This window comes from Petaurus breviceps, unplaced genomic scaffold (genome assembly GCF_028583685.1).
Source record: "Petaurus breviceps papuanus isolate PSGF00001 unplaced genomic scaffold, PetGlider_PUasm1.0 37, whole genome shotgun sequence".
In the NCBI taxonomy this organism is placed as follows: Eukaryota; Metazoa; Chordata; class Mammalia; order Diprotodontia; family Petauridae; genus Petaurus; species Petaurus breviceps.
The window spans coordinates 97,360,525-97,375,871 of NW_027186296.1; the positions used below are offsets into that span (position 1 = coordinate 97,360,525).

The 15,347-nt window shown below is 36.5% G+C and overlaps 1 protein-coding gene across 1 annotated transcript in view; it reads left to right on the top strand.

Moving 5' to 3' along the window:
* INPP5F (inositol polyphosphate-5-phosphatase F) overlaps positions 1–15,347 on the top strand; it is a 113,258-nt gene that overhangs the window by 29,280 nt on the left and 68,631 nt on the right. Inside the window, exon 2 of the mRNA XM_069099092.1 lies at positions 5,804–5,884. Within this exon, the coding sequence (XP_068955193.1) occupies positions 5,804–5,884 (81 nt within the window). The remainder of the gene's footprint in view (positions 1–5,803; positions 5,885–15,347) is intronic.

The window sequence follows — 15,347 nt, forward strand, 5'->3', positions numbered from 1 at the left end:
CGGTTACTGTGTTATAAGCATGCTCTCCCTTTTGTATTACTTTGTAGTACTGTGTGCATACTTTGTATTTATTTAATTTGTTTGATTATTATTCTGGCAGGTTTAAGTAAGCCTCTTGAAAGGGACACTTTTCATTTATGTGTTATCACTTTGGTGTTATATAATGTTTAGCGTATGATAGATGCTTAATAAATGTCTGAGTTGAATGGAATCAAACTATTAGAATACAGGCATATAAATTATTATTTATATATATTTATTATTTATATATAATCTTTCCATGCAGAGTTAGTTGAAATTTCTGAAACAATAGACCTTCCAAATATTTCTCCCTTTTGACAATAATTGAAATGAATTAAAATAATTCTTAGTTCATTGTTACTCCAGTAAGTTCAAGGATGGATGGGTGAGTTCATTGATTTAGGATTACCTCTGACAATTCTAATGCCTCAAGCAAAAGCAACTTCCAGGTTCAGAATTACGAGCATAGTAACTCTCCATATATTCAGTAACAAATTAAGGCAAAATATTCACAGAAAAGAGAAAATCAAAATACAGGGTAACTCATTCATTTAGTAAGTTCTCAATTCAATCACAAAGTATAAGTTAAAGTACTCTACCCGGGCTAATACATTCATTTAGTCAATTACAAAGTCTCTCTCTCAAGTGGTGATTAGTTTCTAGTCAAAAACAAAATACATTCATTTGGTCAGTCACAAAGCACAAAAATCAAAGTACTCCAGCCCTGGATCACAACTGAATTACAGTTATCATCAGTTACCACCAGGTACCTTCTTAAGGGGGTAGTGGAGAGCACAAAAAACATCTACCCCTACATATATATGTGTATATATATATATATATATATACACACACATACGTGTATTGGGAAATACATGTAAGATGGTATTAATAATAGTATATATATGTATACACACATATATTTGAATAGTTGATTTTAAAACTTTCAATTCCAGATTTGTTCCCTTCCTTGTCACCCACCCTTACTGGGAAGATAAGCAGTTCAGTATAGGTTGTACATGTGTGGCTAATGCAAAATAATAACATAGTAGATATATTATAAAAGACTGACTATATTTCCCCCCCTCCTATCCCACCTCCCACTTGTTCTGTTCTGTACTTTGATCCCGTATCTTTTCAAAAGTGGGTGCTTCCAACTTCCCTCCCCTCCAGCCTGCCCTCCCATCCATCATCCCCCCTCTCATCCCCTTCCCCCCCTACTCTCCTGTAGGGTGATATACCCTATTTAGTGTGTATTTCACTCCCTCCTCAAGCCAAATTTAATGGGAATAAGGTTGACCCATTCCCTTTTGCCTTCCTATTCTTCCCCTCCATTGTAACCATTTTCCCTTGCCTCTTCTGTATGAGATAGTTTACCCCATTCTGTCTCTCCCCATCTCCTCTCACTATATTCCTTTCACCTTTTAAGTATCATCCCTTCCTGTTAAATTGGTCCTGTGCCCTCTATCTATGTATACCTGTAAACATATATACACACATTCACATATGTATTCATATGCCCATATACTCTCATATATAGACATACATATTTCTAATCCCTTCAACTACTGAGAAAAGTTTCATAAGTTACAATTATTGTTTTTCCATGTAGGAATGTTAATAGTTCAACTTTGATAAGTTCCTCAGTGAGCTTTTGAGATTCTTTTTCCATCTGGCAAATTCGGCTTTTTAGGGCATTCTTCTCCTCCTTGCCTTTTTGAGCCTCCTTTGCCATTTGAGTCAGTCTGTTTTTTAAGGCATTATTTTCCTCAGTCAGGCTGTTTACTCTCATTTCATAATTTTCTTGCATTGTTCTCATTTCTCTTCCCAATTTTTCCTCTACTTCTCTTATCTGCTTCTTAAGGTCCTCCTCTATGGCCTGTAACCAGCTTGTATTTTCCTTTGAAGCTTTTGGTGCAGGAGTTCTGACTTCACTGTTTTCCTCCTGTTCCATGCTTTGCTCCTTTTTGTCCCCAAAAAAGGAGTGTAATGTTGCAATCTTCTGTCTGCTTTATTTCCTTTGCCTGCTCATTTTGCCACTCAATTACTTGACTTTTGGGCTTTTTGCCACAGTAGGACTCTGCCACCAGACAGGGGAACTTTCGTCCCAAATGCTGGGGTTTTCTCAGCTGCCAGAGGTATTAGATGGGTGCCCTCTCTGAGGTCTCCACACTCTCTGGCAAGGTGGACACACACCCCAGGACCTCTACCCTAGACTGCAATCCAGATCCAAGCAGGTTAAAGCAAGAGCGATTACCCCTCAGACTGGTGCTTGGTCCCCCTACACTCTGCAGGCCAGGAGCTGAAGCTGCCACATGGCACTGGCTGGCTGTCCTGGGCATCTCAGCGGTTTCTCGCCCCAGGGGTAAAAGCCACGCACTCCCACTTACTGGTCCCAAAGTGCAGACTGCACTGACCTCTCACTTTGTCTTTCGCATCTATGTGTTGATAAATCTGGAAACAACCAGAGCTGCTGCTGATCTGGAGTCCCTCTGGCAGGTGGCTGGTCAGGCCCACCCTGGGGCTAAAGCCTTGGGTGTGGGGCTTGTCTGGGCTTGGCTCCCTGAGTGCTGGGTTGGATTCCTGCTGGCCTGCTGGGCTCTCCTCAGTGGGAGGTTAGCTTCTCTGTGTCATTTTGTGGGTTCTGCAGCTCCAAAGTTTGTTTAGAGTCCCCTTTTTATATGGATTGGGGAAGGTGGAGCTGGAGCCGTGGGAAGGTTGTGCTTCTACTCTGCCATCTTGGCTCTGCCCCCCACAAATTTCTTACAATAAAACTATAAACAATTCCTTAATCTTATAATTATTAATATATTTTACTTGTAATGACTATCATTAGTATTAGTACAAGTTACTTACAGGAGTATCATAAGACTATGTAACTCTCAAATTCCTATCACCAAATTGCCTTTTAAACATCTCAAACTAGATGTCCCATAGGCATTTTTTTTTTTTAAGCAATTGGGGTGAAATAACTTGCTCAAGGTTACAAGGCCAGTTTTGTGTGTGTGTGTGTGTGTGTGTGTGTGTGTGTGTGTGTGTGTGTGTGTGTGTGAAGTATCTGAGGCCGGAACCGATCCCAGGTCTCCTTACTCTGGGGCTGGCTCTCTTACTGGGCCACCTGGCCGCCCTGCCCATAGGCATTTCTAACTTATTTTGTTCAAAACATGACTCATTATAGTCTTCATGACCTTGGTATCATCCTCTGATTCTCACTTGCTTTCACCTCATATATCCAGTTAGTTGCTAAATCTTGCCTTTATAACATATCTCACAGAGATCTCTTTCTGTCCACTCAAACAGTGACACCCTGGTCTAAGCCCTTATTACCTTATGCCCAGACTCTTGAAATAGCCTTCTGGGTGACCCCACCCCCCTCCCGCCCCCCAAGACTTTCTCTCCACAGTTAGCTGACACTCAGCTGTCAAAAGTAGTTTTCCTGAAATTCAGCTTTAACCTTGTTTGTGTTTACTTAGTAAATTTTAGTTACTTCCTATTACCACCATGATCAAATTAATGTCCTCTATTTGGCTTTTAAAACTAAGAGTGTAATTATTTTGTCATAAGGGAAATGTCATTTTGTATTCGAAATAATTGGGTCAATGACATCTATCTATCTGTCAATCTGTCTGTCTCTGTCTGTCTGTCTATCTAAACAAGAGGCTTTGTGATTATGCTATCTCTTGAGCTGGTTTTACATGAATACTAATTGTGTATGTCAAATTAGAGTTTTGTCTAAGTAAGACAAAATGGGATTTAGGTTGTATCCATGTTTTTGTTTTTCTCAAAGTGGGAGGCATGCATTGATTGTGAGCTGCAGTCTAGAACTGGGTTCCCCAAGGGAGCCAGTCTGGAATTGGGCTCATTTTGGAGTTAGAGTGCATAGTTTATATATCCTTCAAAAGGGCTAGTATCTTGCCCTCCATCATTTACCCCTAGACCAAGCAAATGCCTCTTTTAACTGGAACTCCTAGCCTTGGGCTATCTAGACAAAAGAATCTGTCTCCACCCAAGTCTGAGCAGAACACAATGGGGCTTCCGTACCTTAGATTTAAATATTTGTGAGCTTGGATTTGGGTTTGATAAGGAGAGATAAGGCAATCTCGTTATCAGAAACATCCTTCTGAAGAAAAACTGAATTTAAAGTCAGGACTTTGACAGAAGAGGGCTGGGGGAAGTTCTGAATCCCCAAAATATTGGTTATTAATTATCATTTTTCTCATGCACCATCAGATTTGATAATTTTTTTCTAGGATAATAACTATACACAAGATATCTATTGGCTTTATTCATTTAACTGATTTCAAGAGTTTCTGGTTTGAAATGGATCTGTTTGAAAATACAGTATACATCTAGGTCCTGAGTTGTATTTTGGATTTACATATGTAAGCTACGAGCTACTAACAGGCCTCCTTGGCTGTGCCCTGTGCATGGTGGGAATTCTGGCTTTCTTGATTTTTAGGTCTCAGTTGATATTCTGCCTTTTGTAAGGATCTTTTCTCAATCCCCTAATGCTGGTGCCTTCCCTCTGAGCTTATCTCTAATTTGTCTTGTAGACACCTTGCTTGTACCTTGTCATTTGCATATTTTCTCCTCTGTTAGACTAGGAGATTCTTAAAAGAAGGTACTATTTTTGCCTTTCTTTGTACAGTATTCCCAGTGTTTAGCACAGTGCCTGGCACACAGTGGCACTTAATAAATACTTTACCTTTCACCTGGAAAATTCTTCATTACCTGTAGTGAGGTTATTTACTCACATTCCAATAAGTATATAGAAGTTGTAGACTTCACATAATTAGGAAGGTTAAACTACAGTGTTTAGACTCTTATTAACTCAATTAGTTGTTAAATTAATTTCCTTTAAAAATTTTTAGTGGAATTTCAGAAAGAAAAGATTTTATCAATATGACTTGCCTTCTAAAAATATGCCACTCTCACTGCTTATTTCTACTTATAACTTATAAATGGCACACATGGTTTTATAATCTTGCCAAATTTTTACCCTCTTGGCTTCTTCAAAGTAGGTATGCCAAAGTGTAGTTCATATAATAGTGTCACCTTGGCAGTAGCCTACCATTTTTTCACTTTGGAGAAAAGATTAAGATCTGAAAGGGACTTTAGAGGTCACTTAATTTAATCTTACTACAGAATTATATATTATATACATAACATAATTACATAATTATACATAATAATGTGTTATATACATATTACATAATTATATTATAGAATAGTGAATACTAGTCCAGAGAAACTGTGACTTAACATCATACGACACAGTTGGAATTTCAGCCTAGGTTTTATTGACTCCAAAACTTTTCAGCTTTACCCTTGTACTCTAGGGTTTAGGATTTTCCCTGAATGGTGACCTATCTAGTATGATCTTTTGTAGTCATTTCATCTGATGCCTGTCTCATCCACCTCCTTTCTCCTTGATGATAATGGGGGATAATAATGACCCAGCTTTTTTAGGTGACAGGAATTCAGCTGTTCCAGAAGACAGTCTATTAAATCTTCTATACCAAAGTAAGGAACATATACAGACTTTTGAAAAACTGCAAATCCTTCAAATATTCAAGATCATAATATAGTCTATTCACCCAGAAATGTGGGGAGAAAATGCTAAGCCTCCTTTTCATTGTTTTAATTTGGATCATGTTTCATACCCATAGTCACTTTTATTAGCCATTTTACTGTTTTTAAAATATGCTACTTTTTAGGTATTTTGCTACATTTTCTCATGTTAGTGGATTTTCAAATAAATACTTTTTAAATTTTATTTTAGCCACTGACCTTCTTCTGGCCTGGAATCCCATTTGTTTGGGACTGGTGGAAGGTGTTATTGGGAAAGTTCAGCTCCATTCAGGTAAGTTTAAGTTTCTAAAGTTTGTACCAACCCTCCCCCCAACCTATAAATAATACTTTAATTTATTAATTAATAATACTTAGCTTACTAATCCTTAAAAATTAACAATATCTGCTGTATTTTTTCTCATCAAAGATAAGGCTATTATAGATCTTTGCCAGATCACAAAGATTTACTTATGACTTTGGTTCATTTTCTTTTCTTTTTTTAACTTGGTCTAATAGTGTATATACATGACAAAATAAAAGGTAGTGAAAAAGAAGCTTTGGTGTTATGATCTATCTTAAGTTATTTGTTTATTAAAATTTAATCTTGATCCTGGATGATTCTGAGTTTTGATTTTAGTGTATATGCTTTACTTAAGAAAAATGTTGTTGTCTCATAATTATGATCTAAAACTGATGATTGTTATGGGTAAAACCTATGAGATATAGTCCTATGATCATTCTAGAAACAATTTAATACATATTTGTAAACACTATGTCCTTGGTACCTTTCACATGACTACAACCCTAATTCAGGCCCAATAATGTCACCCATTTTAATGTATCCTTCACTAAATTGCCCAATTTTCTGAATGCATCGGCCTGTCCTGTATGTCACTTCATTTCCATACTCAAAAACTTGAGCAGTTCCATGTTGCCCATAGGATAAACTGCATAATCAGCCTAGCTACTATGCCTTTGCCCAAATTGATTTCACCTCCCTTTTCCAGCATGATTTTATAGTAATGCTTTCTTTGGAATATTTTTTTCATTTTTTTTTGGGTACAGACTGTCGATCTAAAGAACTTCTTTTGTATAAAGTCCCTTCTTTCTTGCAGATAAGCAGCTTATACTTAATTTGTAATATGTGAGTTGCCTAGGATAATTGAGAGATTAAGTGACTTATCACATTGCTACATAGCTGGTATATTTCAGAGTTCTTACTCTTGATTTTTAACACAAAACAGTTATATGTATGGCATAGTTAGCAGTGAATTGCTTCGTTTTGTTCTATCTGTGGGACCTGGTTATGCAATTATATTCTAAGTGGCTACTAGGACCCTCCTTTTAAAAAAAAAAATAGACTGAAGGGGCGGCCAGGTAGTACAGCGAGTAAGAGCACCGGCTCCAGTATCAGGATGACCTGGGGATTGAATCCGGGCTCAGATACTTAGCACCACACCCAGAAATAACTGGCCATGTAACCTTGAGCAAGTTACTTAACCCCGATTGCTTAAAAAAAAAAAATAGACTGAAACATTATAAAATTCTGAATTTGGACAATTTGAGATTCATCCCTATTCTGATTTCATTTGTGTCCTCTTTGTGACACCATTTGGGGTAAAGATATTGGAGTGGTTTGTCATTTCCTTCTACAGCTCATTTTGCAAATGAGGAAACTGAGGCAAACAGGGTTAAATGACTTGCCCAGGGTCATACAGCTAGTAAGCTGGATTTGAATTTAGGGAGATGAATCTTCCTGATTCTGGGCCTGCTACTCTATCCACTACACTATTTAGCTAGCTACTATGTAAATAAAATCCAGGCAATATTTATTAAGCACTCTTATGTACAAGGCATTCTATGTACCATGTAGAGTACTGCAGGGAACACATATCCTGTCTTTATGGAGTGTACAGTCCAGTAGAACAAAAGTGTGAGGTTTTATTTCACTGATAACTTAATAGAATAGAGGGATTATGATCTAAGACTTTTCTTGCTCTTTATATATCAAGCATATGATTTAGAAGATAGAATGTTTCTCTTTACTAATATGACTAGGATGATAACTTTTTCTGTGGAGCATGTCTTAGTATTTAGAATTAGAAGGGATCTTAGAAAACATCTACTCCCACCTCATTATTTTTTGAGTACCTTAGAGGTCAAGGAACTTGTCCAAAGTTCTTTGCTATATGCCATAAACTATGACTTATTTGGTGTTTTAGATAAATGAAAACCCAATTTAATTATTTTTTAATTAAAAATTATTTTTGAAATAATTTTATTAATTGGATTATGACCTCTAAATTTACCATAAAAGTATATTTTCACCTAACTATAACTGTAAAACTAAAAGGGGCAGATATTTTTGTAATCCAAATGTTTTAATACAATTGAAAATAGCATATAAAATTTAAAGTTTAATAGTTATTTAAGTAATACTGTTGTGTTTATCTAGTTTGCTTAGATTGTATTTTAGCTCATTTAAAATGCTGATGGTTTGGGAAAGCTAGGTGGTGATGTGAATAGAGCATGGGCCCTGAATTCAAATGTGGCCTCAGACATGTACTAGCCATGTGACCTTGGGCAAATCACTTAACCCTAATTGCCCTGCCTTTCCCCCTCCAAAAAAAAGCCAAAAAATGCTGATGGTTTGACATGTATGAGTTTTGGGCTAGAATATAATTTTAATGTTTTTCCTTTACCTCTATAAAAGTTGTGACTGAACTGAAATAAAAAATAAATAATTAATATGAAATTTGAACAGTATAAATGGGCATTTGAGATATTAAAAAAGTTACTTTCTTAGTCTTTCCACTTTAAAAATGTCAACTGCAATAGTTAATTGAGGACTATATGCTGGACACCATTCCAGGTACTAGATGTAAAGACAGTCCTTTCCATCAAGTAAATTACATTATAACAGAAAAGACAACTGTATATGCATGAATGTATACAAAAGAATGAGTTAGTTTTGGGAAGGAGTATACTGCAGATGGGGAAATCAGGAAAGGCTTTGCATAAAAGGTAATACTTGAGCCCAATCTTGAGGAAAACCAGAGATTCCAAGAGGCAGAGGTAGGTAGTGGGGTACAACTTGAATCAAGGCATGGAGTTGGAGGGTCTCATGTGTGGGTAAAGGTGAGCTGGCCATTATGGGTAGAGTGCAGAGTGTGTTGGAGGGAGTCGTGTGAGAAGATATGAAAGGTTAAGAAGGGTCTAGATGGGGTAGAGAAGTAAATGCCAAATGAAGTGGTTTATTTTTGATCTTAGAGGTAATAAGGAGTCACTGGAGTTTATTGATTTGGGGAATGAAGGTAATATGATCTCCTAGGAAATCTGTGTTTTAGGAAAACAACTTGGTGACTCTGTGAAGGATGGATTGGAGAGGTGCAATAGCAAGAAGTAGGGGGAGCAGGTTGGTGGAAAAGTGTTGCTGTAGTCCCAGTAAAGAAGGAGTAGGACCTGAGCTAGGCTTGTGGTTGTGGCTGTGACTGTGGCTGTGGTTGTGCATTTAGGAGGGCATTAGGCAGATGTTATGGAGATATACAATCCACCTGGGTCTCTGTATAGCTGTCCCATCTTCTCCACTCACAAAGCTCCCACCCTATGTCTCTCTTCTTGCTTCTATTCTGTGCAGATTCTATTGCACCATGATTCAATTCAACAAGCAGTTTTTTTGTGTGTGCTTTTAGTATTTTTTTGGGGGGGGTATGTAATAAGTTCTTCTTTGATTTTGCTAGTAGGTCTGATAAATTTAAGAAGAAAAGGAGGAGGGGAGAAAAATGGATAAATGTGTCAGGAAATAGATGAAGGAAGAATATAGCTATGTGGAAATCAAGATTTTCCCCATTCCTTCCCAACTGACTGTTGCATCAAGGTGAAACTACAGAATAAAAATAAAATCATTCTAGATGTATATATTAGAACTAGAAATATCTTTTAGAAATCACTGATTTTATTCTTTAATTGATTCTCATTTAATAGATTCAGTCTAGGCTCAGATAAGTGAAGCTGTTGGCTCAAGGTCACACTTAATTAATGATGGGACTAGAATCTAGGTTTTGTGAAACATTAATTAAGACATACATGTACAACCACACAACACAAACCATTACTTCGTAGTTTTTTGTTTGGGTGTTTTTAGCTGGTATAAATTGTAATGGACATCCGAGATATAACAGGACAGCTAGGCCAATTATAATTTGATAGGAGTGTTTATTAACCGGCCGGGACTGCCTCTCAGACCGAAAGACAGCCTCGAGCTTTCTGTTAGACATAATTTTATAGACAGTGTGATTGCTAGCAACAGAATATCAGCATTGTGTCTATTGAAGTAAAACATTCTCAGTATTATTCTTGTTGAAGCAAAGCATTCTCAATATTATTCCTATTGAAGCAAAGAATTCTCAGTATTATTCCTATTGAAACAAAGCCTTAGTATTATTTCTACTAAAGCGAAACAGACCTGAATCTGTGGGAATCTATGGCATGTTTCTAGCAACACAGGTGAAACATTTCTTTACTATTGGGGCCCATTAGGTGGTTTCCAAGGAACCTAGTAGGGGTCCTCTCTAGCGGGTTTAAGGGGGCTCTAGTGTATAATTTCTGGTGGGCACTTCAAAATCATTAAAATTATAAGCAAGATTTTATAGATCTGAAAAACTAAAATATTGCTTTCTAAAATGCTATTTAAAACAAATTGTTTAAATCTCATAAAATAATTACCATAAAAAGAACAGTAAATAAAGTTTTTTTAAAAACTATATTGAAAATGTAATCTGATTGTTGTTGTTTTTTTTTTTAACTTGAATACTTTTGATAGACCTATGACCATCTATTTCATTATGGTTCTCCATTTAAAAGATTACCATTGAGGGGGTGGCTGGGTGGCGCAGTGAATAGAGTACCGGCCCTGGAGTCGGGAGGACCTGGGTTCGTGGCCTCAGACACTTAACACAAAAACTAGCCGTGTGACCCTGGGCAAGTCACTTAACCTCAATTGCCCTCCAAAACCAAAAAGAAAAAGAAAACAACCCCCCCCCCCCCAAAAAAAAAAAGATTACCATTGATAGAAATGCCTTTGGTCAAAAGTGGTTATATTTTGGGTGTGTAAAATTAAAGGATTGAGAGAGAAGGTTACTGTGCTTAGGAGGAGAATAAGGGGAGGGAATAGGCCTTTATTTGGTGCCTGCTGTGTGCCAGCTGTTGTGCTAAGTGCTTTTGAACAAATGTTATCTCATTTGAGCCTCACAATGACCCTTGGAGAAAGATGCTATTATTAACCTCATCTTACTGTTGAGGAAAGAGGGTTACAGTGCTAGTAGGTGTTTGAGTTTGAATTTGAACTTAGATTTTTACTCTACTGTGCTGCCATGCTGCCTCTGGGAGATGAAACTTAACATAGAAAGGACAGATGAGGGACATTGGCTATTAGGGTTATAGCTGACATAATATAGTCCTGAAACTATAGGAGTAGTAAAGTATCAACCATTTCAAGAGGTTGTAATCAACTACAGTGATCCATGATAGCAAGGACCTTCTTTTACATATATTTAAAAAATCTCCCAAAGGGTAACCTACACTGTAGGTGCTCCATAAATGGTTGTTGAGTGTTGAATGGAAAAAATTAGGCAATTGTGTCTCCCAGTTTTCTGAAAAAATCTAAATTATTATTTATTTATAGTGCTAAATAATCATGAAAAGAGTCATTTAATTAGATCTTGTGCTTTTAAAATAATTGTTCCTATCTATTTTTTCTTATCTTGTGATGTGAATTATATCTTCATTACTAAATTGGCAAAATGGCCTCGCACAGAGATTTAGATGACTAAATAAAGCCCTACATTTGAATTCATGTTTATTTTTCTTTCTGTGACACTAGTCATAGGAGACATTTTTCTACTTGATTCTACCTTATTAAGAAATGTTTTCAATATCCTGTGCAATTAACACTGTACTCTTGTAAAATACTATCTAAAAATATTTAAAATCCTAACAACTCATTTAGGAACAATATGAAACAACAAATTGAAACAGTGATAATCCTTTGGATTTCAGTCTTTGCTACGGATCTTGCTCAGTGATGCTAAAAGTCCAAAAATACTACTGCAATTTGTAAGATGAATCTCGTTTGCTTAGTCAGGTGTATTATAAGCCCATCAGTGTGTATATTCTCACCAACAGTGCACATCACAGCCCATCTGTACCTGCCCAGCCTGTGAAAGTCTAGCATTTCCTCCCATCAGTTTGCTGTAATGGGACCAGATAATATATTTGGGACTTTCCTCTTTTTCTCTTGACCTCATGAGGGTAGAGCATGTTGGCCATCCAGTGCTTGGCCCTGGCTTTAGCCACATGACCATCATATCTTTTGTGTTCATATGTATGTATGTATGTGTGTTTGTGTGTGTATGTGTATTTTTTTTTATGATACCTTCTTGTTCTTTTTCAAATGAGACCAAATGATCAGATGAGATAATATTTGGAACGTGCTTAGCATAATGCCTGGTGCACAGGAAGTGCTTGACAGAGATGTGTAATGGCTGACCGTTAGGTGTTGCATTTTGCTCACCTCCACCTTGTGCCTCTCCATTGCCTTCTGAATGGTGCCCAACTTTAATTCTTCAGAGATTTTAGTATTACTCGACTCATAGCTGTATCACAGTGATAAGATGTGTATGTTTGCATTCCATATTATAAAGCATTTAAATGTGAAGGTGTTTTGCTATTCACTTATTAATAATTCACCAGGTTTATTTAAAATTTTTTTCATGTATTAGGAGATTTAAAAATGAAAATGGCTTTCTGTAGGAGCTTTGTAGGAAAGGCATTATTTGAGCAATTACTTTAATGCTTGTATATGTTTCAATTTGGGGTTATTTATTATTGGTATTTCCATATGTTCATAGATCCTTGATGCTTAAAAACCTGTGATTTATAGGACTTGTCTCATAGGTTAAAAAAAAATCACAAAAATTGTATTCAGAAAGTAAAGTTGCCTGTCCTTTTAAAGTATAATTCTCTTCAGGCAAGAACTAATTTACATGTTTTGTTTGCTCAGCATTTATTAAATTGTACTGGAGGAGAAATGAAGAGAACTCAAAATTCCCACCCCCAAGGAACTAACAGTCTCGTGACAGTGATAACATGGGTTCATAAATCCATATGTGTATGTGTCACAGTCTCTGTCATGTGTAGTTTTACAGTGCTTTCCCATAGACACAAAGAGTGGCCAGGTTCCCAGACTTACCAGAAAAGCTCATGCAGCCATTGAAGGGGCTGAAGTACTGTCCTGAGTTCTGAGCATGGAGAGGAGGCGGCCAGCCTTTGGCAGGGAGAAGAGGAAGGAGAGCTCTTCTCCTCTGGGCCCAGAGAGCTGAATGGGTTCTTTGTTAAATGGGATAACCTTTCCTTGTTTTCTTCTTTTCATACCTTTTCTCCCCCCCCCCCCCCCCCTTATTGCATATATCCTAATAATTAAGAAAACAGCCTTGTTTTATTTAGGGATGTGGTAAATATGCTGCCAGGATCAGGGGCCTCATCTATTTAGAGCACAAGTCTTGAAAGATTCTTTAAAAAAAAGCTCTTAATCAGTAAACTTCAATTAAGTGTCTGCTATGCTAAGGATATAAAAAGAGGCAAAAGATAGTCCTTGCCTTCAAGAAGCTTACCATCTAAAAGGAGAGACAACATGCAAACAAATATGTACAAAGCAAATTGTATACAAGGGAAACAGGAAAATAAGAGAGAAGACACTGAATTGAGAGAGGGTTGGAAAGCCTTCCACGGAAGGTAGGAATTTAGTTGAGATTTAAATGAAGCCTTAAGGTACAAAAATAGCTGTTACTCCATAGTTCATAGTGTATTGACATAGAATTGCATAAAAAGTTAAAGTTTACAACAGAAAGGGGGACTCCCAAGAGTTGGCTCTAAGATATGAAAAAGGAAGGAATGGACAGCAGAGATAACATTTGGGTCTGGTAGTATAGGGACACACAAACAGTGCATATCCCTTATGACCCCTCAGGTTTTAACTTTTACAAAACTAAAATAATTTATGACCATAATAACTGTAATGATGGCTCCTAATCATTAAGGAAAGGTCAAATAAAGTTTTAGCATTTAAAAGAATAAGATGAATTTATCTGAAAAATTCACAAACTATATTTGAAAAATCTCATTCTTCCTCATTGATACTGGATAAAGGAGAAGCTATTGTTAAGTTTTCCAATTAACCTAACCTTTCTTTTTCATTGTTTCCATCAAACTTTAATTGTTTATTTCTTTTAAACCTAATTTTTCTTTGTAGATTGGTTTGTTGTACCAGTTTTGTACCTTTACCTCATTTAAGGGCTCTTAAACCAACAAATCAGGTCTCCTTTAAACATTGTTTTGTACCTTAGCTAAATCCCTTTTAAGTCTTGTAAAGTGAACCTGAAGAGTGAGATGTTCTTCCATGAATCATTTTCAGCTTTCCACATAACTCATTCTTGGGGGATTCCAAGAGGGCAATAAAAGAAACAATCGATCAGTTTAAAAAATTTATCATTCTAGTCTTTGGACATGTCTGAGAACACATGGTACAATATTTGTACAATGAAACACATTTAAAGCAATTTCTAACTTTGTGGGAAAATAATTTAAAAACGATTCTCTGTTTTAAGAGAGTAAGTTGTTTGGTAGTTTTTAGATCGGCATAGCAACTTAAATGTAGCAAAGTGAGGTTAGATGGAATATAAGGTAATAGTTCTCAATTTTATAAGCCAAAGAACACTCCTAACAGTTTCCCTACTTTTTCTTCCTTGTTTCTGTCTTTCTTTTCCTTTTTTCTCCCCCTCCAATACATCCCTCATATTATACTTTCATACAGTGAAACTCTGATTTTGATAGTGAATCTTTCTGGTGGAAATTGTGGCCAATCAAAGCTTCTAATTTCTAAATTGTAATTCTATCACAATTTTATGTTATTTGAGATTCTGCAAGGAGAGATTAGTCACTACCTTAGAATTCATCACCCTTTTCCCAAATTGATAATCCTCATCCCTTGGTGTAATAACTGTCATCTCATTTCTCTGCTCTTGTTCTTGGGCTGCTGAATGTCACTTGAAATAAAATCATGCTAATTGCCACCCACTGAAAATTTTTGGATCACGATCACAGCTAGGATCTCACTGTTGCTTGTATTCTACTTAGTTTATTCCCCACAGTGACTCTTCCCACTCTTAGCCTTTCTTCTTGTATCCTAACCCTCATACTGGCTTTATACATAACTGAGAAGATTAAGGCTATCTAAAAGGACTTCCTTAAATTCCTTTCTTATAGTGCATAAAATTTCTTAGAAACATCACTAATTGGCTAAGTGGCATAAGGAATAGGGTGATAGGCCTAGAATCAGGATAACCTGAGTTCAAATCCTACTTTGTGACCCTGAGCAGGTCATTAACCTCTGTTTGCCTCAGTTTTCTGAACTGTAAAATGAGGACAGTAATAGAACATAATTCCTAGGGTTCTTCTGAGGATAAAATGAGATAAAGTTTGTAAAGTTCTTTACAAACATGAAAACTATGTAAATGCTAGCTGTTATTATTTTTACCCATTATATTGTGAGAGACTTGAGAGCAAGGACTGTCTTTTGCCTTTCTTTTTTGAAAAACAATTTTCAACATTTGTTTTAAAAAACTTTTTAATTTAAAATTCCATTCTTCCCTTCTTTCTCTCATTGAGAAGGCAAGCAATTTGATACAGGCTATACATGT